At 45.0% G+C, this 27,956-nt stretch overlaps 1 protein-coding gene across 2 annotated transcripts in view; it reads right to left on the reverse strand.

The window, feature by feature from the left end:
• The window catches only part of Nat10 (N-acetyltransferase 10), a 35,552-nt gene extending 7,596 nt beyond the window's left edge, over window positions 1-27,956 (reverse strand). The window contains exons 1-20 of one of the 2 annotated variants that reach the window (XM_090347899.1): window positions 27,814-27,956; window positions 23,560-23,678; window positions 22,932-23,023; window positions 20,182-20,353; window positions 18,907-19,029; window positions 17,693-17,754; window positions 15,722-15,836; window positions 15,524-15,631; window positions 12,126-12,259; window positions 10,314-10,407; window positions 10,079-10,177; window positions 7,752-7,888; window positions 4,686-4,810; window positions 3,840-3,990; window positions 3,404-3,500; window positions 2,512-2,628; window positions 1,510-1,611; window positions 1,344-1,418; window positions 771-887; window positions 22-155 (exon numbers count right to left, since the gene is read on the reverse strand). In XM_090347899.1, coding sequence (XP_090204025.1) covers window positions 22-155; window positions 771-887; window positions 1,344-1,418; window positions 1,510-1,611; window positions 2,512-2,628; window positions 3,404-3,500; window positions 3,840-3,990; window positions 4,686-4,810; window positions 7,752-7,888; window positions 10,079-10,177; window positions 10,314-10,407; window positions 12,126-12,259; window positions 15,524-15,631; window positions 15,722-15,836; window positions 17,693-17,754; window positions 18,907-19,029; window positions 20,182-20,353; window positions 22,932-23,023; window positions 23,560-23,667 — 2,162 coding nt within the window. In that variant the 5' untranslated portion in view covers window positions 23,668-23,678; window positions 27,814-27,956. Of the gene's footprint in view, window positions 1-21; window positions 156-770; window positions 888-1,343; window positions 1,419-1,509; window positions 1,612-2,511; window positions 2,629-3,403; window positions 3,501-3,839; window positions 3,991-4,685; window positions 4,811-7,751; window positions 7,889-10,078; window positions 10,178-10,313; window positions 10,408-12,125; window positions 12,260-15,523; window positions 15,632-15,721; window positions 15,837-17,692; window positions 17,755-18,906; window positions 19,030-20,181; window positions 20,354-22,931; window positions 23,024-23,559; window positions 23,679-27,446; window positions 27,520-27,813 lie in introns of those variants that run through there. The other variant, XM_090347898.1, reaches the window with a different exon arrangement.

Consider the following 27,956-nt stretch of genomic DNA (forward strand, 5'->3'; position numbering starts at 1 on the left):
AGGAAGCAGGGAAACACTTACTTGAGGAGCCTGGGGGTCAAACCATAGGAAACACCCAGGTAATCCAGGTGCTCTGCAGGCCTCTCATTCAATTTGAGGAGCAGGGGAGGCAGGTCCTTCCGAGGAGTGATGACCTCTTCCAACAAGCTGACAGCCTAGGGAGAGGCAGAGACACCACCCACTCAGAGGGGAGAGTAACATGTGACCTTCTCACATCTCCTCCCGCAGCATACAACAAAAAGTGAGTCAAGCCATCATCCCCAAACAGCTAGCCATTTATGGAATTATACTTCTCTGAATCTAGAATGCAAAAAAGGACAGAGTTTGGCAATGACTCATCAATTTACAAAGGGATAAAGTAGGGTTTTGATCTAGCATGAAGTCTGGCTTTCCTCTGCCCCAGCTCTAGCACAGGCACACTGTGAAGATCAGCCAGTGAGTGTGAAAAGCCTTCCGACACTAGCACTGCTCCTCCTTATCAAGAGAAGGGAGTGCTTCCAGCAGCCTGGCTTTGTGCTACCGAGGAGGACTCTGAAGCGGTCACCTGGTGAGATGGTGTGACGCATACACCGCAGGACCATACCCTAGGTATGGCTGCGATTCTTACCACACTCCAGGAGGAGGCTGATGACCTCACCTTGAATGTGAAGCTGGAGAAAGCAGCCACCTTCCGAAAGTGGAAGAGTGTAGACTCTGGATGGCATATACCGAAACCCCAGAGACCAATCCTCCCTGGGTGCAGTACAGACACTTTGCTGAAGCATGCTTACCTCACTGCTCACAGTGTGGATTTCTCGTGATGTCTCAAGGGCCTTGTCCTCTAAACAAGGAAACCTGCCTTCGTAGTACATATGTAACAGCTGCAGAGCTCGGCTGCCATAGCCCATCTTAGAGAAAACAAAAAGAGGCAGAAGGAAGAGAGGCATTCTCAGTCTGTCTAAGATAACTTCAAGAGCACTTACTCCTAGTCACACTGCACAGAGAACACCAAGGAAACCCCTCAATGCTGTCAGGAATAAGATTCAAACACAGTATGACCCTAATATAACATGTCTAACCCATCAAGAAAAGCTCCTTGGAGACTGAGGCTAGAGATGGTTGTCTATGCTTTCTGGTTCCCAGAAAGTTTGTGCCACTGCCAGAAAGGCAAGTTTCTACAGTCGATGCCTCAATGGGGCTTTCCAAGTGACAGAAGGTAATTATAAAAGGCCAATCTGCTCAACAAGTCCCTTGTTCTCACAAAGGAAAAGCCCGCCTGCCCACCCCAAGCCTTGGCTTAACACTCCAGAGGAGAGAACTTTATTTTTCCTTATTCAGCTAATTAAATCAGTCACAGACTTTACCCCTTGATAATCCGGGTGAACAGCAATGCGAACAACTCTGCCACCAGAAAGGCCACCAAAGTCAGGATCTTGGAACTGTGTGGGAGACACAGACCAGTAACTCAGTAACACATCCTCCAACACCACCATCTTTGCTCACTCAGATGTGATAACCAGTCATCTTCACCTGCTCAGACACTGTCCATGGAATCAGGTCTCCTGAAGCCTTCTTGCCTCGAGAGAGGCTATTCAGGATGGACTGGCGTGAAATCTCCCCTTCAAGGCACACCTGAGGAAAACCAGGACAGGGAAGACATAGCCTAGCTCTGGATTCCAAACTGATTCCACCCAAGTAAGTTCAACCCTGTCACCTACTAGCCCATTTCATTCTTTCTTTTTTTTTTTTGCCAGTCCTGGGCTTGAGCTCAGGGCCTGAGCACTGTCCTTAGACTTTCTCAAGGCTAGAGCTCTACCACTTGAGCCTCAGCACCACTTCTGGCTTTTTTTTTTTTCTATGTATGTAGTGCCGAGGAATCGAACCCGGGTCTTCGTGCATGCTAGGCAAGCACTCTACCACGAGGCCAAACTCCCGGCCCCCCACTAGCCCATTTCTCATAGAAGCTTCTTCTGTCACAGCCTGGGCTTCTACCTGGCCTGAAGAGCAAAAACCATTTAAAGAGGGTATCTTTATTTGTTATGCATCTAATTGTGTGTGCATCAACTAAAAACAAGATGCTCATGCATCTCTATGCAAATCAGAATAAATTCTAGTCTTAACAGGAAAGAGCTATGACAAATTATGGTATAACATATAATCAGACATACTACAGCTTTAAAAATTTACATAGATTTGTGAAGAATGTACATGCTGCTTAAGAGAAAAGTAGATTAGTAAATTTATGAAAAGTGAGTTAAATGATGCATACACACAGGCCAGTTGTTAAATTTTTCTCCAATCTGTAGCCTTTAACTTCACAAGTATCAGTCACTATTTAGGAGGTCTGAATTTACCCAGCCACCAACAGTGTTGCTCTGAGTTCCAAGGGTGACGGTTTCTTCTAATGTACCCTAACAACCCACCTTGATAGGCCCAGACACATGGCCCCTGGCCAGGATGCAAAAGCTTCTCCAGCCACACAGATGCCCAAGAGCTCCCTTAATAATGTCAAAAGGACAGCACACTCCATACCTGGACAACTGCAAGCACTTCAGGCAGGGCATTCTGGGTAGGGGGCACAGGGGGCAGAAGGCAGAAGAGGTGGTGAGCAGGTGCATCTGAAAGCATCTGGAGATCATTGGGCGAGTTCTGCAGAGCATAAACATGGGTCAGCAGAAGCACCCCAGCTCTTGTCCTTCCCTTTAAGAGGCCTGTCTCAGACTCATTGAGTGATTGCAATACTGACTTCCCCCAAAGCCAAGTGAGGTGCTGACACACCTTGCAAAGCGCCTTACCAACTCAGCAGTGTGCCTGAGACACCACAGCGGCCTCAGTGGGACTGAGCCTCTAACACCTACTGGCCTCTCAGGCCAGAAGTTATTTAGCAGTATTCAGTTCACAGCTGGGAAGGGAGCTGTCTCCAGATAAAAGGCTATTTCAGGAGATGCTATCACCAGGTCCCAAACCAACTCTTCAGTCTTCCATTACAGGCTGTTTGTGAACATGCTTTGCCTTTAGTATTTAAGGGCTTCAAAACTACTAAGTGCTCAGACTCATATTTCCCAAAAATAGCTCAATAGAACAAAGTTGGTCTCAGGACAAACAGCAACCATGGATTACAAATGTGAAGCACCTCAGGCCTGTAAGTTTAGGAGGCTCTGAAATGGGCCAAATTTTCCACCCCCTCCAGCTCCCATTAATGGAGCTACACACTGGAATTTCGTAAGGAAGCCACAGTGACTCATGGGTAAATACAGTCCCGCTCCTTCCCCAGCAAGACTGCTGGCTCACCAGGACATTTAAGTACCAATGGAAAGGTCACTGGAGCTACAGAGTAAAAGGTGTGGAGAGACAAGCAGAATTGCCCACAGAGCCTTAGCCACTCCCTGCCCAAGAGTATTAGCAGAAGGCTCGCTGTAGTTACCTTGTAGTGAGAAGCCACATAGAGGGCCATAAGCCGCTGCAGGAAAACTTCAGAAGCTTTGTGATAGCAAAAGAGTGTATCTCTATTAACATAGTAGCTAGTCTGGAGTTAAGGAACCAAAACAAACCAAAGAGAAGTCCACATAGGATATACAGGAAAAAGCATGGATCGCCTCAGGATATGGAGATAAGCCTAACAACCCCAGCAGAAAATAAAGACTGGAGAGGGAAAATGACAAATAAAAAGTGTTCAAACATTTTCTTATTTTCACATGAGTTGGTCCCGAAAGCCTTGGTTCCAAACTATCCTCTTGCATTAGCCTCCAGAGTCAGGACTAGGACCAAAGGCATGCACTGTAATCTTGCCCCAAATCTTTTCATTCTTGTACTCCCCCCCTTCCATCCATTTCACAAGGTCAATGTGACCCAGAGGATACAGCTCACAGGCTTCAGGCAAGGGGCAGCCCGAGATGATCCGAGTAATGTTGAGGCAATCCAGGCACAGCAGGTCGTTCAGCCACTTCTCCACTGCATCCCCAGGAGCATACCGGATGGACTCCTGGAGGGATACCTCATGCAACGTGCGTGCTGTTCCAAAGTCACACATGCGATTAGAAACAATAGTTGAGCCAGGTACCAGTGGCTCACACCTATAATCCTACCTACTCACTCAGGAAGCTAAGATCTGAGAATCAGTTTGAAGCCAGCCTTGGCAGAAAAATCTGTAAGACTCTTATCTTCCGTGGTTAATTAGCCACCAAAAGGCTGGATGTGAAGCTGTGGCTCACATGGTGGAGTGCTAGCTTTGAGGAAAAAAAAAAAAAATCGCAGGGACATTTCCCAGGTCATGAGTTCAAGCCCCAGGCCAGGAGTCACATGCATGTGCACACACGCACATGCATGCATGAGTGTGTGTGTGCATACACAGTGCCTAGATACAAATGGCTCACAAATTTAAACTGTGTGGTTTTAAACTGTTTGGGCAGACATTCAAAGTAGCCTGTACTAACCCCACAAGGTTCTCACTAAGCCAATACAACCCATGTCCTGGGGTAGGAACGAACTTGGGCCAGCCACCCAGAGCCCAAGGCAAGCTCCATCTTATCACTCGACTACAGCTCCTCAAAGAAAAGATCTTTTGCCTCCCACGACCCAGTCTTCCTGTCTTTTGGAGAAAGGCTCAGTGGTGCTGGGCCACCAGGTCCCGGGGGAAGCAAGGGTCCATCCATCCAGCTCAGGAGACTTGCTGTGAACTGTAAGCCTGGCCAGGATCCCAAGGGTACCTGAGGCCAATCTGGCAGTGGTTGTGGTTTTGTTCTCTGCAGTGGTGCTGACTTGGCTTTGGGCACTCTGCTGTCGGAGCTGCTGAATTAGCTTGAGGGACAGCGACCGGCCGGTGCCCTCGTAGCTAGGAGAAAGACAAAGGCAGTCAGGAATAAGGTTCTCAATCTGTTTTCCAGGAGGGGGCAGCCAGCTGCTGCTTCCAGTGGACAGCCTTGCTCACCTAAGTTTCCAGCTCATAGCTATCAGGCTTGGGATCAAGTCCCAGTGTAGTCTTGGTACCCTTGGACAAGGCATTCAATGTATTTTAGCCTAATTCTGCAAAGGGAATTACTCCACATGCCTCACCTCTGAGGAGAACTAAAAGAGAAGGCTGAAAAAAAATGCTGAAAGGAAAGCCTTTGGCACAGTGAGACTAGAAGGAAGTTAACGGGGCAACTGTAGGAGCTGCTACTAGAAGTATGTCAGAAATATGAACCGAAGTGATGCTTTTTATAGCCACTTTAACAGGTGATATAAACTAGGTGTGGTAATACAAGCCAGCTGCAAAAGACGAAATACTATGTGATTCCAATTGTATGAATGGCCCCAAGTCTATAAGAACAGGAAGTATCTTAGTGGCTCCATAGGTCTGGAGAATATGGAAGGGATTCTAGGAGGATGCAGTTTTTTATGAATGGGCATGAACATGTTTTGAAATTGATTGTAGTAATAAGCAAGTTAAACAACTCTGACTGAAAAAAAACTCAACTATAAACCTTGAGCAGATAGAGTATGGTATATAAATTATACCACAATAAAGCTCTCTTTTTTTTTTTTGCCAGTCCTGGGCTTGAGCTCAGGGCCTGAGCAATGTCCTTGGACTTTCTCAAGGCTAGAGCTCTACCACTTGAGCCTCAGCACCACTTCCAGTTTTTTTCTATGTATGAGGTACCGAGGAATCAAACCCGGGTCTTCGTGCATGCTAGGCAAGCACTCTACCATTAGGCCAAACTCTCGGCCCAATAAAGCACTTTTTAAAGTGACTTATTTAAATATTTTCCGTATGAAGGAGTCATAATAAACTTACAATATAGAGTCATCTCTTTAAGACATAGTATTTATATAAATCTTTCCAATATTGAAGATATTTAGGATCACATATTAGTGAGATCCTAAAAAGATTCACAATATACTATTATATAAAAATTCACTGTGCCGGGAGTTTGGCCTAGTGGCAGAGTGCTTGCCTAGCATGCATGAAGATCCGGGTTTGATTCCTCGGTACCACATACATAGAAGAAAGCCAGAAGTGATGCTGTGACTCAAGTGATAGAGCTCTAGCCTAGAGAAAGTTCAAGGACAGTGCTCAGGCCCTGAGCTCAAGCACAAGACTGGCAAAAAAAAAAAAAAAAAAAAAAAAATTTACAGACAGGGGCCGGGAGTTTGGCCTAGTGTTAGAGTGCTTGTCTAGCACGCACTAAGACCCAGGTTCAATTCCTTGGTACCACATACATAGAAAAGAAGTGGTGCTGTGGCTCAAGTGATAAGAGCGCTAGCCTTGAGAAAGCCCAAGGACAGTGCCCTGGCCCTGAGCTCAAGCCCAGGACTGGCCAATCTGAAGATCAAGGTTTGAAGCCAGTCTGGGCAGGAAAGTTCCAAGACAAAAGGCTGAAAATGGAGCTATGAGTCAAATGGTAGAGACTAATGAGCCTTGAACAGAGAGAGAGAGAGAGACAGAGACAGAGACAGAGACAGAGAGAGAGAGAGAGAGAGAGAGAGAGAGAGAGAGAGAGAGAGAGAGAGAGAGGTACAAGCAAACTAGCTCAGGAACAGTGTCTAGGCCCTGAGTTCAAGCTTCAGGATCAGCATGCACACATGCACATGTACATGTGTGCATTCATGCACCTGCATACATGCGCACACACACATATACACATACCTCTTAGAAGAGCCTTAGGAATGATCAAGCAGATGCCTTCTTAGCAAGTATAAGATTCTTGGAGTTCAATTCTCAGTACCATTAAAAAAAATTTTAAGGGCTGGGAGTTTGGCCTAGTGGTAGAGTGCTTGCCTAGCATGCACAAAGACCTGGTCTCAATTCCTAGCTACCACATACATGGAAAAAAGCCAGAAACGGTGCTATGGCTCCAGTGGTAGAGCTTTAGCCTTGAGGAAAACAAAACAAAACAAAACAACAACAAAAAAAAACCCCAAGGACAGTGCTCAGGCCCTGAGTCCAAGCCCAGGACTGGAAAAAACAAAATTTTTTTTAAGTGACTTTGCTTTCTTAGAGGGTATTGGGTGGGGTAGCAGTGGTAGTTTGAGGCAGGATCTAGCTATATAGCCCAGGATACAAAAGCCCTGGTTTTGAACTCAAGATCTTCCTGCCTTAGCTTCCTCTGTGCTTACATTAAATTAGTCATGTACCACCATATGTAGTTGTGTGTGTATGGGGGGGGGGGTTGTGTGTATGTTATGGACTGAAACCAAGGCTGTGGGATAACTATAATAACATATTTGCACATAATTGTACTATTTTAATATGAAATACTGGGACTGCATTTATTTTCTCTTTAAAAACCTAACCACCTAGACAGAAAGAGATAGGCATAACAGGGATTCCAAAATTCTTCAGTTTTGTGCTGTTCATTTAGGGTCACACCAGGAGTAATAGTTCACTTAGGAGACCAGTTCCTATTTGAGAAGTACCAGGAAAGAATGAAGCTACCCCAAAGACTCTGACTGGAACTCAACTGGCTAAGCCACAATCACCATATGCTGCAAGAGTCAATCAAGAATAATGACTTCAAGCTGGACAGCAGTGGCTCATGCCTGTAATCCTCTAAGTATCCAGGAAACTTGAGATCTGAACTCACTATTTGAAGCCAGCCTGGGCAGGAAAGTCCTTGAGACTCTTATCTCAAATTAACCACCAAAAAGCCAGAAATAGAGCTGTGGCTCATGTGGTAAGCAGAGCACTAGCCTTGAGCACAGAAGTTCAGGGACAACATCACATGAGTCCTGAGTTCAAACTCCAGGACTGGCACCAAATAAAAAGGATAATGACTCTACGCAAGGTACCTTACCCATTAATGGTGGATGCCATGAAGACCAGGTAGGGCCCAAGCAGGCTCTTCACCAGGGGGAGCGGGATGGCTGCAGCTTCATCGATCACAACAAGCTCAGCCTGGCCCAGTTTCACTGCATCTGCAGGATGTATATACTGCAGAAAAGGAATATTTAGATTGTGAATGGGGGCGCTAAAGTCACATCAAAGTCCACCCTCTGTACTCTCCCTTCCCTTTCATCCTTTCTACATTTTCTGTGCAGGTCAAGAATGGAATGGGACCAAATAGTTCAATCACTCTGTGACCTTGGACAAGTCACTGAACCTCCCAGAGTCTCCAATTCTTCTATAAAACGGAGGAAATACGTATTCCTGCCTTCTATGGCTTGAGGTGGTAGACAGTAAGTTCCTCTTGCAGGTACTGTGTTCCCTGTTCTGATATGATCAACCCCCTGCACTGGTAAGGAATTCTTAGATACTCATCAAGCTTACACAGCCCACCCCTTTGTTTTCACAAGGGCCTTAAAAAAAAAGTCCATGAAGAGATATTTTACAAAAGAAATCTGACTAGCCAATTAATGCAATCAAAGAATTCAGTGAGGGCCGGGAGTTTGGCCTAGTGGTTAAAGTGCTTGCCTAGCATGCATGAAGACCCGGGTTCAATTCCTCGGTACCACATACATAGAAAAAAGCCGGAAGTGGTGCTGAGGCTCAAGTGGTAGAGCTCTAGCCTTGAGAAAGTCCAAGGACAGTGCTCAGGCCCTAAGCCGAAGCCCAGGACTGGCAAAAAAAAAAAAAAAGAATTCAGTGAGCAATGAAACACTAAACATGCGCCCAGAGTTTTGCCTAGTGGTAATGTTTGCTTAGTATGCACAAAGACCCAGGTTCGATTCCTCAGTATTCCATACATTAAAAAAAAGCCAGAAGTGGTGCTGTGGCTCAAGCGGTAGAGCTCTAGCCTTGAGAAAGCCCAGGGACAATGCTCATACCCTGAGTTCATGTCCCAGGACTGGCAAAAACAAAAAAAAACAACGCAGTCTTAGCCTTTATTCCTCCTACCTACACCTCCCCACAGCTGGCATTATAGGCATGAACCACCAACCACACTCTGCTTCCCAGGTCTTGCTTTTTTTGTTTGTTTTGTTTTATTTTTTTTGGGGGGGGGTTGAGGAATATTAAAGAATTCTCATCATGATCCTACCATTTGATTCTTAAGGAAAGAAACTAAACATGCACCTCATAAAAGCACAGAAAGCAGCCCCCAGGGCCAGTATAGCCCACTTTCACCTAATCATTTTCTCAATCTCCAGCCAAAAGAAAGAGGTCTTAGAGAGGATGATAAATGGAGTCTTGTAAAGCCAAATCACCCACTATGCTTTCATCTAGTCTGGAGACAAAAATGACTCTGGTAACACAAGAGGGCATCTGATTACAAATTCAAGGAGGAGCAGGGGATGAGCCAGGCCATTTGAGAAAATTGCTTTCCTTCTTTGGTTTGTACATTTTTCTTGAGTCTGAACAGGCTCCGTGTTTCCAGAGCCCACCCTATCCATTTCTGACCCACACCAAGACCAATCTTCCTCCTCTCCACTGAGAAAATCAGCCACTAGTGGGAAGAAATATGTAAAATGAAGAGACTATAGAAAGAGGTTTAGAAAGAAAAAATCCTCAAGGATTAGAACTGATCAAAGGTATACCTCCTCAACAGTCACATCCATAGACATAAAGTTCAAGAACATAAACTGCCAGCCTCACGTGGCTCATTTCCACCCCAACCCAACTCAAAAAAAAATCAATGAAACCCACTGCAACAAGAACCTGCTAGTCGCACTCCCCTTGGTAAGCTCATCACATGATGACTCCTATGGACTTAACACCACTGCTGCCTCTTGAGAAGGGCAGATATTCAGTCTTACAAAGTGTGGAAGACTTATGAAGCTTTCAGGAAAAATACTGTTTCAAAGGAAACTAGGCTACTGGCACATCCACAAAGATTCAGAGACATTTTGCAAAGTTTTTCTTTCTTTTAAATGGTGATGCTATTATTCTAACTTCAGAGGTACCATTTCGAAACCTGCAGTAACTAGGCAAAGTTAGAAGTGACATCAGAACCCATCCCACTCAAACCACAACTGTGCAACTGGAGTGCAAGCATTCATCAGTTTGCATGGATGCTTTCTTCAGAAAACACTAAAAATCTAGAACAGGGGTTTCCACAAACCACCACCACTGCCTAAAGGACAGGCAGGTTCTCAGTGCCAGTGATGCCCAAGGAGAACTATCACACAACCAGGCACATAGTAGGCCTGGTCTCACACCCAACATCTGGCTGGCCACGAGACTCACCTGGATGGTCTGCCTGTGCTCGCGGAACACATTCACTCTGATCACTGCTTTATTGAACTCAGGGTTTAGCGACTGAATGATCTCATAATCCAGATGCTCCTAGTGGGGAAAAGCCAAATCAAAACAAGCTTTAAAATTAGGATTAAGTTAGTACTAAGAAAGTAAGCAAGCATTCCAATGACCACCTGGATTTAAACCCAGTACCAAATCAAAAGTTCTAGTCATGGTTTCCTACCTGATATTGCAGAGCATCAAAGCCTTTGAATACAAATTCAAATAGTGTGTGCAAGTTATCAGGACTTGGGGAGGTAACAAAAATATTGGAATACCTGTAGAACAAAAGAGAAGAGGGGGCTGTTAACAAATGAAGAAGATGAGAACATTTTAAAGAAACGATTAAAAATAAGAAATCATTGTTTTTGTCACATGGCTGATAACCAAAGACAAAAGGGAAGCAGGAAGGGCACTTTGGAGGAGGAAAATAAAAACTGCTCTAGACTGGTACAGTGTGTTTTTTTTCTCAAAGCAATGAAAACATGTTAATCTTAACCAATCTTAAATGTATTTAAGACAGCAAATTGTAGCCAGCTGCTGGTGGCTCATCTAAGTAATCCTAACTAAGCAGAAGACTGTTATATGAAGTTAGCAGTTTGAAGCGAGCATAGGTACGAAAATCCATCAAACTCTCATCTCCAATTAACCACCAAAAAACTAGAAGTGAAGGTGTGCCTAGAGTGGTAGAGTGCCAGCTTTGAGTTAAAAAGCTAAGGGACAGAGCCCAGGCCCTAAGTTCAAGCCCCAGTACCACCAGCACAAAGAAGGGATGGGGAGGAAGGGGAGGAAGGAGAGGGAGGAGGGAGGAGGGAGGAGGAAGAAGAGAGGGAGAAGAGAGGGAGAAGAGAGGGAAAAGGGAGAGAGGGAGGGAGGAAGGAGAGAGAGGGAGAGAGAGAGAGAGAGAAGTTAAAAAATTGCTGAGAGTGCTGGGAATGTACTTAGTGGTAGAGTGCTTGCCTAGCATTCATGAAATCCTCATTTCGATCCCTCAGTACTATATAAACAGAAAAAGCTAGAAGTGGCACTATGGCTCAACAGAGTGCAAGCCTTAGCTAAAAGCAGCTCAGGGACAGTGCTCAGGGCCCTGAGTTCAAACCCCAGGCAATAAATAAATAAATAAAAATTTAAAACAAATTACTGAGAGACAATGTGGGGACACTTCCCGGATACTTCCTCCAGTATCCTGATGAGGGGGAAAGATCACTTGGTACACTGAGTTTTTCAAACTAGGAAGCTGCAGTGTTCCTTAGTGCTTTTCTCATTGAGTGCAAAGGATGTTTGTAGATAAAAGGCTGGACAACAGGGAGTACAAGTGAGAGAGTGGTTCAAGTACTACAGTGCCAGCCTTGAGTGAGAATACAAGGCCAAAGCCAGGTGCAGCGGCTCACGCCGGTAATCCAAGCTATTTAGGAAGCTTAGGGAGGCTGAGATCTGAGGATCACGGTTCAAAGCCAGCAGGGCATTAAAGCCAGCCCAGGCACTAAAGTCCGTGAGACTTTTTATCTCCAATTAACCAGCAAGGGGGTAGGATGGTAGCCTTGAGCTGAAGAGCTCAGGGACAACACCCAGGCCCAGAGTTCAAGCCCCATGACTGGGGCGGGGGGGGGGGGGGGGGGGGATGAGAGAAAGAAAGAAAAGAAATCCTATTTACGTTCTACTTACTTGTTCAGTCAGCAAAGCTGGTCATAAACATTCTCATCGGAGTTCTAAAATCTTTTCCTCATTTCTTTGCTCTTGTGTTTAGTAGAGGCCCTATGTCCTTAAACAATGACTACAGAGTTGTATGCAGAGGTTTATGCATGTGCGCCTCTGAGCGCTCCAGGGATACAAAGCAGGGGTTCTGTTACCAAGCAGAACCCAAGATCTAGAAAAACCTGTGAACCAGCGCAGATAAGGAACCAAAGACAAGAGTTCTGCCCCTATCCTGTTTCAGGTCCTACACACTGCCCCTCATAGCCCAGAGCTCCTGAAGTTAGAAAGTAGACCAACTTACCCAAATGCCACTGCCCCAGCAATAGCCAATCCCAGGGCTGCAGACTTCCCCCGACCTCGAGCAGCAGTGAGAGCGACAGTACTCCTCAAGGTCTTCTCCGAGATCCCCTCAATGAATTTTAAGACAGCTTTGGCCTGTACAAAAGATAAATGTTACTATGTGAGAGCCGAGAAAGACCCCTTTTAGCCCCTTACTACCATTCCATGGAGGTTAGGCTAATGCCAAGGATAAACCAGAGGACCAATCAGCACCATTCAGCACTTCTGATTTCTTAGGTCGACTCAGTGTCAAGGCCATAAATACCATGGAAATGCTCTAAGCTTTCAAGTTCACCACTGCACTGCAGACCTCCCCAACATATACCACTCTCAACATGTGCAGCTTCATATGCACAGCACAGATCTTAAACTTCAAATGGATGCCTAACGTTTCCCCAAACCTCTGCTTACAATCTTCCCATCTGTGCCCACTGTCCAATTGTAGGTACCAAACATAACTCAATTTTTTGATCCATCAGCAAATGTTGGTGATTATCTTCAAAGCCTAGCGTCTACCAGTTACCCCCTCTGCCACTTTGTTCACAGCCTTCCTTCCCTGCTTCCTCTTTGACAGTAGCCACCAAATAGGTCTTTCTGCCTCAACAATATCTACAGATGCAGCTCATCAGACAGAGGATCCTTTTGTAACAGACTAGGGATGCTCTAAGAAGAACCTGTACTATGAACCCTCCACAACCCCTACCTCTCATCCAGTAAGTGCACCAACACTTCCAGTGGCCTGTGAGGACCCCACCATCTTCCTTCTTACTTTTGAACTGCTTCACCCTGTCAGCCTCTTTGCTGGTTCTGGAACATCTGAGTTACACCCTTCCCCAGACCTGAGCACTCACTTGCCAACCCTCTCTGCCTGAGCACCAGCCCTCCTTTCAAACCTTGCTCACACAGCATGCTCTATATCAGGCCAGCCAGACCACTATGTCTTGAACATCCAATCCTTCTTGGCCAATCTTCTCTTCCTCCACTGAAATTTGCTAGTTTCCCACACACAGTCTGTCTTCTCCCATAGAAAGCCAGTTCCATGAAGAAGGTAAGATGTCCCTTGTTTACAGATAATCCTAATGCCTACAGGACTGCCTGGAGCACATACCAGTGGCACTGACAGAGAAACCATACTATTATACAGGGCCAGACACAAATCCCTAGCTGAGATCTAAACTGGGCACAGACCTTTTAACACTGAGAAAACCATGTACTTTGCACTTAGCTGGAACAGCAACACTAAGACGGTGAAAATACCCAGGCCCAGTAGATAGACTAGATGATAGGAAGGGGAGAAACTGCAAGAAGCCAGATATTTATATGGAGAGAAAAAAAAAAAGAAGCCAGATATTATTTGTCTTAAGCTGGCCTTTGCTAAATGCTGTACTTTACTCTCGCTTTACTTTAAGGAAGTTTTGAATGCTGATAAATCTAACTGAACTAAATATGCATTCTAAAATAGTTTTCTAAAATAAAAAGGACAAAATCTAATAGTGAGACCAGTTTACCAAAAAGATGAATAAGTAAAAAAATAAAAATAGAGCTGGGTGCCAATGGCTTACTCCTGTAATTATAGCTATACAGGAGGCTGAGATCTGAGGACTAAGGTTTGAAACCAGCCTGAGCAGACAAATTAGAGATTCTTATCTCCAATTAAGGAGTAAAATGCCAGAAGCAGAGTTGTGGCTCAAGTAACAGAGCATCAGTTTTGAGTGGAACAGCTAAAGGACACATGCCTAGGCCCTGAGTTCAAGCCCTAGTACCCTCACCAAAAATTTAATATACATATATAGAGAAAGAAATATAACCAATAACCAGACGAAGAAGGTACTTTTCTCTCTCACAACTACATACCAGTTACAATAAACACAGGCCACATTTGATTAGCAAACACTTATAGAGGCAATCATGCCCAGAGCTGACCAGAATGTAGAACAAAAGTAATTTCCTTACACTACCAATAGCTCCACCAATACCCATTCTAATGCACCTGATCTCTGATCCAGCAATTCCTTTTTCTGAAACTAATATCAGATGTTATTGCTCACAGATGTATCTCTGAGAATGCCCTAATAATATATACATCAATATATTTGAAGAGGGTCTTGCTGTGTAATCCCAGATTGATCTCAAGCTCTAGTTCCTCCTGCCTCAGCCTCCTGAGTGCTGGGAGCTGCATGCCTCTACACCTTCTGTACATTGTTGTTTATAACAGCAGAGGTATTCAATCCAGCTCAATCCTGTTAGTGTCTAACAGGGAGCCACTTACCCACTGTATAGTGAAATACCCACTTAGAAGCACAAGTAAGGATCCAGAACGTAACACCGTAACTGTGAGCAGGAGCTGATGGGGGGAGATAGGCTACCCAGTAGAAACATCAGGGTTTACTTTTTTCCTTAGGTGTGAATCCCTCCGTACTCGACTAATTTTCTTTTGTTATAGGAATTTCATGGCTATTGCTTTCCTTTTTGGAAACAGGGTCTTGCTGTGGAGCCTAGCTGCTCCTCTTGCCTCATGTCCTGAGTTCGGGGATTATAGGCAGGTTTGGGTTTTTTCCTAACACTATAACTAGTATTGTAGCTTCTCCCCTTCATTCCCACTCCCCTACATTGTCCTATAAAAATAGAAAGGTTACTAGAAATAACTCAAGAGAGCCTAGAACCTGTAGCCTAAGCTGCATAAAGACCTAAGCTATGATTGTTTCCAAAATGAAGAGGAAGCCAGCTTGTTGAAGTGAGTCTAGAGAGGGGTATTACTATGACTATATTCCACTATGAGAGCAGATCCACTGATGAGAGAGGCCTGGCTGCTCAGGTAACTCGGGCTAGACAGAAATCCTTAACACATGCTGCCCATCAGTAACCACCATAGCCCAGAAGTCACTGGGAAAGCTGGAGAAGTTTACCAGCTAACTACCTCAGCAAGCATATAAATGCATACGGGTAGGTCTTGCCTTGTCTGCTGTTTGCCCAGCACAGCTTCAGGTTCATGCTGGAATGGGGAAAAGTACAAAGGGCCTGAAGCTCTCCTCTCTCTCAAGAAGTCAGAAAGAAAAACCAGACTTAAATGAAATTAGAGAACATAAAACTATCACTCTCTTGTGAAAAAGGCACAGAGAAAGATTATTTAAACAGAATCTCTCAGTTTCTCTTGATCCCCACTGCACTCTAAACTGGCTTCCTTTGTGAACCCAGACACACAGAACAGCCTTGCTGTTACAAAACATGCCTGCACAGAAGAGACAAGGCCCTTCCAAGAAGGAGCAGACTTATCCTACCTGGCTCCCATTGCTCCCTGCATGCTAGATCTTACCCTTGTGTTGCTGACACGGGGTGGGCAAGCTCTGAACCTGCACAAACCTGGTCTAGGGTCTTACAGCAGTCCACCAACACACCCACAGGCTGCGTGTCCTGTAAGCTCTCTGTCAACTCCCGAAGCTCCAAAGCAGAAGGGCTGAGATTCTCATCCTACCAGAGGGAAGAAGAACAGGATTACCACAGCCACAGGCAGTTATCTTGGAAGGCATTCCCACCCCCATCCCACTGACACAGACTCACCGGAGCCTGTGGAGGCAGGGCCTCGATGCTGGCCATGTGGGAGGAGATGGGCAGGATGTTGAGCTGATCATCAATGACCAGACACTTCTTACAAGACGCCAGAGAAAGAATAAACCTGAGGGAGAAAACCACTGTAGGAAGTGCTAGAGAGGCAGGCAATGTACACAGAGTACTTTTCCCCTGGGAAGATCATTGTGTCCCATGTCTCTAATAAGGCCAGAACTCAGCTGGAGCACTGTCAAGATTATTCCAAGCCCCATCTGCAAGTCACCTGAACACGCCTCTGTGGTGATCAAGAAAACTCCAGATCTCCCACATTCCGTGTACACAGCCACCATGTCTCCTGGGGGGTCCAGCCATTTACTCTTATTCAAAGGCTTCTCAGCAAAAAAAAAAAGTGCAAAATCTAAACCCAAGCCAATGTGGTCACCAGTCACACAGGGAAACAAACACATATACCAGTGTGACTCCTATCACAAAGAAGCCAAAAGTTAAAGAATGGAAAAGAAAGCCCCTTGAAGAGATACAACGCACTGTTTGACTAAAGAAAAATAATGGCTATCCAATTCAAACATGAAAGCCTCCCCGTCACAGGCAGTGGCTCACAGCTGCTGTTCCTACACTCATGGTCTACTGAGCCACAGTGTCACAGTGAAAATCAGACAGGATTTCTAACCATCAGCACCACACTGCTGACATTATGGACCAGATAGCTCTTTGGTGTGGATCCTGTGCTTGGTACTCAGGGTTTTCCTGGGCAATGCCTAGTCTCTGTACATCCCCTCTCCATTTGAAGTTGTGGCTTCAGAATGTTCCCAAGGTTGCCTAATGTCCCTGGGGCAAAAGTGTTCCAGGTGAAAACCACTGACCTAGGACAGGGTTTTAGGTGTTGCACAGGCTTTCTCTGGCAGAATAATGTGAGGCAAACTGCCAGCTGCTGCCAAGACTTTTTAGAGTCCACAAGAAGCTAAAGTGACTATGCCAGTATTTCCCTCACACAGGTGGCTAGAAAACCCTTTTGTCCTGAGGCCCTCATAAGGGCTAGTGTTTGAAATAACAATGAATAAAGAAAATCTGATACACACACTGGAGTTTCATCCAACCATAAAGAGCAAAACTACATCATTTATAGAAAAGTGAGTGGAACCAGAAATCATTGTGTTAAAGTTAAGTCCAACTCAGAAATGTGAAATCCTAACTATTCAGGAGACTAAGATCTGAAGATCACAGATCAAAGCCAATCTGGGCAGGAAAGAACGTCCATGAAACTCTTGCATGTGATTAACCACCAGAAAATCAGAAGTGGAGCTCTGTCTCAAAGTGGTGAAAACTAGCCTTGGGCAAAAGAGTTTAAGGATAGCCCCCAGGCTTTGAGTTCAAGCCCCACAAACGACCAAAAAAAAAAAAAAAGGCTAGGAATGGTTGTCCACACCTGTGTTGCCCTAGCTACACGGGACATGAAAGTAGAAAGATCATGGTCTGAAGGTAGCCTACACCAAAGCAAGATCTTATTTAGGAAATATCTAAAACAAAAAGGGCAATGACATGGCTCAAGTGGTAGAATGCCTGTCTTAAAAAAAAAATCCAATGTTTTCTCTCATATGTATCAGGTGTGAAACAGATTTTAAAAAGACATGAAAGTAGAAGGAGTTCTATGAATATATTTGGGAAAAGAGTGACCAACATAAAATCCCTCCATTGCTGAAAGGAAGCTTTGCCAATAGAGAAAGCAGGATTTTGTTAACTTCACATTGCTAATCTGAGCCACAGCAAGACAATTCAGGTTCTTGGCCCAACTTCCCACCCTTTTTCAGTTCTGAACTCATAAGCATGGCCAGTATCAAGATTTCTCCATATTGGAATCCTGCCCCAGCTTCCTGGACACAAGGGCAATGTTTTCAGTTGGATCCAAAATAAAACTACTTCTCCCACTCCCCAAAATTGAATGGAAATGCCATATGACAGACCTACCTCTCATTGAACCTTCCTATCACATCCTGATGGGCCTCCGTCCTATACCTGGAATGCACATCCTAGAAAAACAAGACAGTAAAGTCAACATCAACAAAGCCATCCACAAGCACTAGCCCCCAAGGTCCAAACACAACCTCTGGCCAAGAGATATCATCAATCCTGCTGCAGACAAAACCCATCATGTAATCTGCGGTGCTGAGCTGGATTACTAACCAAATGTTTCTTTGCCATTGTCCCCATTTCACCCACATCAATGAAATGCACATGCCAAGGTGTGCACCAGACTTACTGAATACACATGTGGGCAAGAACTCTGAGTAAAACAGAAGTTAGTGAGGAAACGATTGAGTGTATGCTGGCTCAGAGAATGAATAAAACAAACTGATATGGGCACAAAGTCACTCGGTCATCCATAAACATCTAGTGAGGGCTTACAGCATGCCAGACCCTCTTCTAGGATCTGAGAAGTCACCAGCAAAGAAGACTGAGTCTCTGATCCCAAGCAGTTTATAGACTAGTACAAGATAGACAGAAAGCAAGCAAACAGTAGATGCTGTCGTGTGTGTGGGGGGGGGGTAGGGGGGTGGGGACTTCTGTTGTTATTTGTTTTCTGTGCTGGTACTAGGGCTTGAACTTTCCCTTGGGGCCTGGGCACTTTCCCTTGGCTTTTTCACTCAAGGCTAGAGCTCTACCACTTGAGCGCTGTCCCTGAGCCCTTCAGCTCAAGGCTACCAGCCTACCTCTTGAGCCACAGCACCACTTCTGGTTTTCTGGTTATTAATTGGCAGTAAGAGTCTCACAGACTTTTTAGTACCAGACTGGCTTTGAACAGAGAGCCTCAGATCTCAGCCTTCTGAGCAGTTAGGATTTCAGGTGTGAGCCACCACTCCTGACTCTGCCAGATGCTTTAACGAAACTATAAAACAGGTTAAGGAGTAAGAGACTAAGCTGTCAATTCTAAACTCATTGTGAAGAAAGATCACAATGCTAATGGATATTAGATACTGAACTCAATGAGGATGAAAGTTGTACAGTTACGAGTGTGAAAGCCAGTGCAAAGGTCTTGAGGTGTGGGTATGCTGAGCATTAAGTGGCAGGTTATAGAGAGACTAGGAATGACAGGAAGCAGCTCAGAGGTGAAAGCAGAAGAAAGGGGAACAAACTATAGCAAAACCAGCTCAATTTGGTCCACCCAGAATTAAGGCCCTTACCATTGTCATTGTGTACAGCTGCCTGAGTGAGTGCATGGTCCGCAGGAGGATAACCACCAGCCCACCACCTTCCACTGTCTCCACTGTCCTGGCCAGCAAGTTTGGAGTTAAGGCTTCAAAATCCTAGGAGAAAGAGACCTTACAAAGGACTCGCTGTGCAAACAGCACCCCTAGGGACACTTAATCAAGGTGATAAGGAATGACAGGCTTCAGAATTTAAACCCAAGGCCATTCCTCCTACCCTTCACCAAGAAACAATATATACTTATGTACCTCCCTCAGGAGCACCACAAAAGAGAGCTCAGCCCCAGGGTACAGGGAGACCTTCACAACAAAAACATTTCTAACAATCTTTATGAAACACTATTTCAAAGCAAGTCTTCTAACCGTCATTAACACTCCAATTGCAGAAAACATCTTACATTCATTTTCTCTTATTAGCTTTAACAAGCGAGACAAAGCTTAACTACACCACACGGGGGAGCTACTTCCTAAAGGAGCCATAGCTCTAACAACCGGGTCTTAAAGACTGAGACTGCAAACAAAATGTTTCTCTGGCCTCCAGAGTGGCAGGTGAACCACAGAACACCACAACCCACTATTATTGATTTATCTCCTCATTTCTTAATTTACATTTTGTGAAATGCTTTTATAATTTACATAATCCCAGTTGTAGGTGAATATAATAAATACAAATAAAAGTATGTAAATTTATGCATAAACTCTACCTTTGGGGTGTAGAAGGAATCACAGGTCTTAAAAACCCAATGACTAAAACAAACACTATCAGAAGTGAAAATAAAGAAAATGGACAAAGCTCTTCTAGTAACTTGCCTGGCAGAATACACACTAGCAGAGGAATTCACTAAATTACTCAGGAGAAAGTAGGGGGACTTCAAGGAGTAAAACGGGGTGGGGTGGTGGACCTGCCTCTTCAGGTGCGCAGAAGATGAAAGCGAATGCCCAATCTGCTGAGCTCAGCTGGTCAGACAGTTCATGAATCGGGAATCTTCAAGGATGCACAACCTAAGGTCCACCCACGCTCTCAGGGTTTGCTCCATCCACTCTAGATGGACGTACCAAGGACTACATGTGCTGGCACATCTCCATCAATTCTGGTGTTACAGTTCTTTTTGTTATAGCCAAATGACCCAGTTTCCTCTGAAAGAGGTTGAGGCTTGCACTAAGAATGCTTGGTGGTGGGTGGTGTGCTGGTGTCTGGGGCAGGGGAAAGGTTACATGAGAATCTCCCTTCCCAACTATACCCATTCTCACCTGCAAGACACACATGCCGAAGGTATTGCCCAGGATCTTGTGGGTCTCATTGTAGTAGCAATATCGGATGTTTGTGGCTGCTACGAAGAGTTCAAAGGGGTCATCTTGCTTTATGTTTAAGGTCCCATTCTTTATTTTCTTCTGCAGCTGTCGCATTCTCTTCTTCCGGTGACTACAATAGCCCCAACCCATGAAAGCCAGTTAGCCAGCAGAAGGAGCAGACCTTCAGAACCAGAGTTAGTTAGGACCTTGGAGTGGTGCTGGGTGTATGGGTGTGTTTGTGTGAGTGTGATCATCATCTCCCTCACTTTAAAGGGAAAAGAGTACTTATGATGGGCTGTGGGGAGAGATGCTGCTAAGTCTGTGTGTGAACTACTCTACTATTTTACTGTGACCTCGAACAGAGTTTTCATTTTAAACCATGGGTAATGGAAGAAATCAGCCTGAAACCAAACAGTGGAGGCCTCGTTATCTTAGTCTCCAGTCAATACTTCAACTAACTGTGCTGCTACTCAGAGAGCCTGGGAAGCTAGAAGGGGTGGCACCTTTCTACATTCATGTTTCCTAGATAAATATCTATTTCCTTGCCCTGAATCCTGTCCTCAAAGGCAGCTCTTACCCAAGACAATACTGATAAAAGGTACTGGATTAGAATAGAAGCTGGTCATCTCTGAGGCATCCATATGCCATTTGCCTATCCGTTATAGAGACAATGAGCTCTACAATGGTGACTTGTCGCTGATCAGAACTCTACCACAGCTCTCTAACATAGTAGCTGGCACAAAGGCCCTTCCTCCTATGTACTCCACTTCTTCTGAAAAAGTCAACTGGGTGAAGGAACCTCCACTCTGCCTTCTAACTTAAGCTTTATGTTCATGACTTACAAGGAAGAATGACAAGTAGGAATAGAAATAGGAGAGAAACAAGAGGCAGATTTTTAAGAGTAAAGCTAGATAAAATTAAGTTCGAAAGGCAAATCTGCCCTTAAGTTTGAAAGGCAAATCTGCCCAGGGAACTGTGGGCACATTTACCAAAGGAAAATACTGAGTCAGAAGCCATCAAAACAAAATTCTAAGACACACATCAGGTTTTCTTAATCTATACTAAAAATGCTTTGAGCTAAGGGTATAGCTCAGAGGTATACACATGCTTGGCAAGTGAATGGTCCTGGATTCAATCCTTGGCATCCAAAACATAAACTTAAAACATTTACATTCTAATTAGAAAATTAATATATACAACAATATCAGTTGCTTTTGTTTGTTTTGCTTTGTTTGGGTCAGTTGTGGAGAGTGAACTCGGGGCCTGGACACTGTCCCTGAGCCTTTTAGCTCAAGGTTAGTGCTCTGCCACAATGCCACTTCATGTTTTCTGGTGGTTCATTGGAGTCTCATGGACTTTGTTGTCCAGATTGGCTTTGAACTGTGAACCTCTTAGATCTCAGCTTCCTGAGTAGCTAGGATTACAGGTGTGAGCCACCAGCACCTGACTATCAGTTGGTTTTAAACAAGTGATATGCAGCTGAGAACAATGCCTACATGGTAAGATTATAAGTACCTTCTATTTTCTCCATCTTACACACTTCCTAAAATTAAATTGTTGTACCTCTGTGCACGTGTGTATGTGTGCTAGTCCCAGGACTTAAATTCAGAGACAGGGATACCCACTGTCTCTGAATTTTTTTGCTAGCTGTTTGTTTTTGAAGAGAGAAAGTCTCATGGACTTTCCTTCCCAGGCTGGCTTTGAACTATGCTCCTCAGGTCTCAGCCCCCTGAGTAGCTAGGATTGTAGACATGACCCACTAGCATCTGACTGTAACTTATTTTTAAGACTAGATTTTTCAGAATCTGGTTCCTTTTAGGCACAATTTACTTTTCGGCATGAAAGGCCTCATACTTTGGTAGATAGAACCAGGTACTCTGACACTTTAGCCGTGCCTGAAGTCCTTTCATGCAGGTCATTTTTTTTTCTCTTTGGTTTGTAAGTTTGTATGGGCTGGTACTGAGGCCTGAACTCAGGGCTTTGCATTCCTACTTGGCTTTTTCACTTAATACTCTACCATTTGAACCAGCTTTTTGTGAGTAAATTGAAGATACGAGTACCATGAACTTTCCTGCCTGAGCTGGTCTCAAACTGTGAACTTCAAATCTCACACCAGTGCCCAGCTTAGGTCTCATTTTATGCTTGGAACCAGCCTGTGTTGTGAGTCTCCCACAGGTGCTTCCCCCACATGTTGTGGGGATGACAGATGTGTGCACCTCTTACCCTCCATTGTGCTTCCCTGCTGCTGGAACAACAGGCATGAGCTGCTGTGCCCATCTGCTAGTGGAAATGGAGTCTCACAAATCATGATCACCCAATTTCTGCCTCCCAAGCAGTGAGAATAAACATCAGAGCCACTGTGCCCAACTCCTTACTATTCAGGAGGCTGCAATCTAAGGATCATGGCTTGAAGTAAGCCCTGGCAGAAAAGTTCTTGAGACTCTTATCTCCAATTGACCAGCAAAATATCCAGAAGTAGGAGTGTGGTACAAGTAGTAAAAGGCAAGCGAGGAAACACGGCTCTGAGTTCAAGCCCTAGTGCTAGCATTAAATCAAAAGAAAATAAAAACAGAATTAAAGAATAATTATAGGGCCTGTGAACAAAGGAAACTTGCCAGGTACCATGGCTAACACCTCCCAGTTATTTGGAATTCCACTATAAAACAGGCAACTGTAAGTTGGAAGGAACACCCAAGGACCATGCTTACCTGCTAAATCCCAGCTCTTTCTTGTAACACCACAACACTGAGGGCCTGGCCTTCACAGTTGCTTTAGACAACATGTGATGGAGAATCACCACCTGCCAAAGAAAAGTATCACAGAAACACAGGGCCAAAAAAAATCTATGGTGACTGCTAGACCCCAAGATTTCATCTGACAGATGTAGAAACTAAGATGAACTCTGGGCTTCAAAAAGTATTTGTTTAGCCACACCTATGATCCTAGCTACTCAGGAGGCTGAGACCTAAAGACTGCCCTTCAAAACCATCCCAGGCAAGTCTCATGAGACTCTGATCTCCAACTAACCACCAAAATGCCAGAAGTCAAGCTGTGACACAAGTGGTAGAGCACCAGCCTTGAGTGAAAAAGCTAAGGGACACATCCAAGCCCTGAGTTCAAGCACTAGAACTGGCACAAAATAAAAACAGTATTAGCCTGTCTTCTAATAAATCTAAATACAGAGAATTTCCCACATTCAAGAAATGGAGAAAGAACCCCACATCGCACTTAACCAGCTCTAGGGGTCTTAAAATCATTTTATGCTAAACCCCCAGTGGTTTGAGATAACATGCTGACAGGCATAAAATAACTCAGGAAATATTGATGGTGCCTTACCTGATCTTTTCCTCGATCCCCAACTACAACAAAGAGGGACCTCTGCCGCTCAGCTACTCCATTCTCAATGAGGATCCGGATCCGGTTATCCACCTTCTTCCGATTCATGATGAAAGTCACTGAAAGAGAAGGAACAAGCTGGGCCCGGTGGCTCACGCCTGTAATCCTAGCTCCTCAGGAGATGGAGATATGAGAATCATGGTTCAAAGCTAGCCCAAGCACTAAAATCCATGAGACTCTTATCTCCAATTAACCACCAGAAAACCACAAGTGGTCCTGTGACTCTAGGGTAGCCTTGAGCTGAAGAGCTCAAAGCCCAAAGTTCAAGCCGCGTGACGGACAAAAGAGAGAGAGAGAGAGAGAGAGAGAGAGAGAGAGAGAGAGAAGAGAAGAGAAGAGAAGAGAAGAGAAGAGAAGAGAAGAGAAGGAGGGGGAGGGAGGGAGGGAGGGAGAGAGGGACAGAGAAAGAGAGAGGGAGGGAGGGAGGGAGGGAGGGAGGGAGGGAGGGAGGGAGGGAGAGAGAGAGAGAGAGAGAGAGAGAGAGAGAGAGAGAGAGAGAGAGAGGGAGAGAGAGAGAGAACAGGAAGGTATCTGGACCACACGCCGATTCTGGGGAAGCAGTACTAGGAAGCTGTTTCTTAAGGGACAGGAGGATCATGATTCAAGGCCAGGCTAGGCAAAAAGTTAGGGAGACCCTTCTCAACATAATGCATGGTGTTGTATGTCTATAATGCCAGGAGCATGAGAGATGGAAGTAGGAGGATGGTGGTCTGTCTAGCCTGTTCACAAATTTATGATACTGGGGTCGAGAGTTTGGCCTAGTGGTAGAGTGCTTGCCTAGCAGGTATGAAGACCCAGGTTCAATTCTTTAGTATCACATACACAGAAAAGGCCAGAAGTGGTTCTGTGGCTCAAGTGGTAGAGCTCTAGCCTTGAGAATGCCTGGGGACAGTACTCAGAGGTCAAGCCCCAAGAATGGGAAAAAAAAAAAAAAAGGTATGATACTATCTGAAAGATAACTAAAGCAAAAAAGAACTAGGAGGACATGAGTCAAGAGGTAAAACACCTTTTTAGCTAGTGCAAGACCCTGAGTTCAGAACTTAGTACCACACTTTCCCCATGAAAAGGTAAAGAATTACTCACACCGCTCATGAAGAAATAGATCTCAATCTGGTGTTATTTATCTTGCCATGCTAGCCTCACATAAGCAATTATATTCATAGGGTTTTCCCTCCCCACCTTTTGTTGTTGTATTGTGAGTGGAACCCAGAACCTTGATATGCTAGGCAAACATACTACCACTTGAACTATGCTCCCACACCCTTTTAAATCCATATTGGTAATTTGAGAAAATGGTTTGGAAATATGTATATATTATTATATAATCTCTTTTTTGGCAGAACTGAAATTTGAATTTGGGACTTTGCTTGCTTGGCTGGTGCTCTACCATGTGAGCCACACCTGTAGTCCAGCTTTTTGCTGGTTACTTTGGAGATGGACTTTTCTGCTCTAGCTCTTCAGGATTTCAGCCTCCTAAGTAACTAGGATTACAGGCATGAGTCCCCAGTACTCAGTTCTTCTTCTGCCTTTCAGAACATTTATGTTCTGGTTTTTCTTAAACTCCTTGACAGAGATGTGCATTGTACTTCTTTGCCAACTTCCCACATTCAGGTAACATATTCTTCACCACCTAAAGCTGTTACCTGGTTTCAAAGCTGGCTGATGTTGCTGGGTTCCGATGTTCACACTTGTAACCCAGCTATTTGGCAGATGGAGATTGGGAAGATCATGGTTTGAAACAGCCTGGGCAAACAGTTCAGAAGACCCCATCTCAATCAATAAGCTGGGTGCAGTGGCTCATGTGTCTCATCCCAAGTATGCTCAAAGAATAAATGGGGTGGGGGAGAAGGAGTTCTGGGCTAGCCTGACATAAATGCAAAATACCTCAACCAGAAAGATTGGGATACATTTATGTGGTAGGGCATCTAACAAGATGAGTTGAAACCCTGCCACTAAAAACAAAAGGGGCTGATGTCTTCTCTGTGAAGCTGTGTGAGGGCTAATGGGCTAAATAGCTAAAATTACAAATATGAGCCATGGCAACCAGAGTACAATTTGCTTTTTAGTTTTAAAATTCATCTTACCAATGAAATCTGAGGAAAGAAACTAGTGTTATTTCTATGATGAAATATTTACTCAAGTGAGGGAAAACCACACTGAAGCCTTTAGGCAAGTAAACTTCAAAAGTTATTATATGGACAGTAATTGTATATAAAGATTCCCTTCTTGAATACTCGTTTGTTAAACACGTCATTTAAAATATGTAAAAATCAATGTTAATAAATTATTTAATAAAGTTATTATATGGATTTTAAGTGTAGCCCAGTGGTAGAACACATGCCCAGCATGAAGAAAACCCTGGGTTCAATCTCCAGTACTGTCTCTCCCCACCAAAACAAGGTTTGTTGCAACTACACCAAATACAACAACCACAACAAAAATATCCATGATATTATGTTGCAAAAATGAGAGGTCGAAACTTAGAAACTCTAGTGCCTACTGCACTCTAAAGTTCATTATATGTGAAGGACCTGCCTCTCCCCTTGGCTCATTCTTTCTATGTATAAAAGATGGAATATGAAGAACTGACCCCCCCCACCCTGTTTTCTTAGGTGCATACAGATTCCACGTAGGCCATAAGTGCAGAATGCATGACTCCAGCAGAGTAATATACATAAGTACCGCTGTAAACATTCTATCCTGGGCCCAAGAGAGAAGCCCTCATCTCCCCTGACCTAATGGCTTTTTCATTAACTTCTGCCTCCTTGCTCAGACCCCCTAAAACCCAGTTCCTATCGCAGCTCAGTCTCCAAGCCCATGGGAAGGCTGTGTCCCTCTCTGCTGCTCTATCTCAATTAACTGTCCTCACCTGTGGAAGATCAAGACCAGCTCGTTTCTTTCCTTTCTCCTCATGTCTCATAACAATCTGAACCTTAAATATAGCTTCCCAATCCAAACATGGATACTGCATTAGCATGTTCTATTGTTAAGACATAATAACATCAACACTCTGCTGCTTACTGGGGGCAAGTAATATGAAGAATTCAAGTATCCTAAGGCAGAAAAGTGAGAGACAGGATTCACACATAAGATTAGGTGACTCCAAAGCTTGACTTTCTTCCCCTTTGCTAAATACCTCAGCTTGTAAGCCTATGTGGCTAGCCACATAAAGAACCCACAAAAAGCACTCAACACTAGGTAAGTTGAGAGGAGGATGAGATGGGGAAAGATGGAGAACTATGGAAGAGATGAGATGGATCAAGATGAATGGTACTCATAATCTGACTTGTGGAAATGAAACCCCTTTATACAGCTGAAAAATAAGTCAATTTTTAAAAATCAGTAATTATTTGGGTCTGCTTTTGTTGTACTTCTTGTGGGAGTCCTAGAAGGAATAACAGTTAACCACCACGACTTCAAGCCTTCGTTCTTTCTGAAGGAACTGAAGATGCGGGTCTGCTTACACCTAGATGAAATTATATATAAGAGATTTGATAAAGGTCTGAGATCTACGTGAACTTGAGACATGAAAGAAGGTGAAAGGACATATGCTCTTTTTGTGTATGTGTGTATCATCCCTGAAGGTTCGACTCACAGCCTGGGTGCTGTTCTTGAGCTTCTTTTTGCTCAAGGCTAGTGCTTTACCACGTGAGCCACCGCTCCACTTTCAGCTAAAAAAACCCAAAAGGCTTAATTGGAGATGAGGCTCTCGGATCTGTCTTCCTGGGCTGGCTTCGAACCGACATCCTCCAGGTGTCTGCCTCTGAGCTGCAAGGATTACTGGCCTGAGCCACCCCTCATTTTTAACCCATCAAGCGTCTACGTACGCACAGCGTCGATGGGAGCACGGTTAAACTAAATGAACTCCTGAATGCAACGGCTGAAATCGGCAGCACAAATGAATACGAGGTGTCAGCGGAGGGCCCGGGAGGGTCCGGGATCCGGCGGGCCCCGCGCAAAGCCGGCGTTGTCACCACTCGTTCCCGACGACTACCCGGACCGAGCTCCCAGCAGGGCGGGGGGCGGGCCGGGCCACCGCCGAGACGGAGCCCGGGAAGCACGCCCCCAGCGGCTGCGGGCTGGAGGGGGCTCTGCCTGCAGGAAGAGGCCCGCGGCACGGGCCAGTCCGCTCCGACCCCGGGAGGGAACAGACGGCCCTTCGGCAAGCGTCCCCAGCCCGCCCGCTACCTGTACCTGCTCCCGGGGCCGGCGGGCCTCGCTGGCGGACAGACGGCAGCACGTGGGGCGCCCGCTTCCAGGAGAGAAGGGCGCCGCGGGCTGCCCGAGCGAACGCCTGATTAGTACTGATGGGAGTCGGCCTCCGTCCGCCGGCGGAG

This window comes from Megascapheus bottae, chromosome 16 (assembly GCF_031878675.1).
Source record: "Megascapheus bottae isolate mThoBot1 chromosome 16, mThoBot2.hap1, whole genome shotgun sequence".
Lineage (NCBI taxonomy): Eukaryota > Metazoa > Chordata > Mammalia > Rodentia > Geomyidae > Megascapheus > Megascapheus bottae.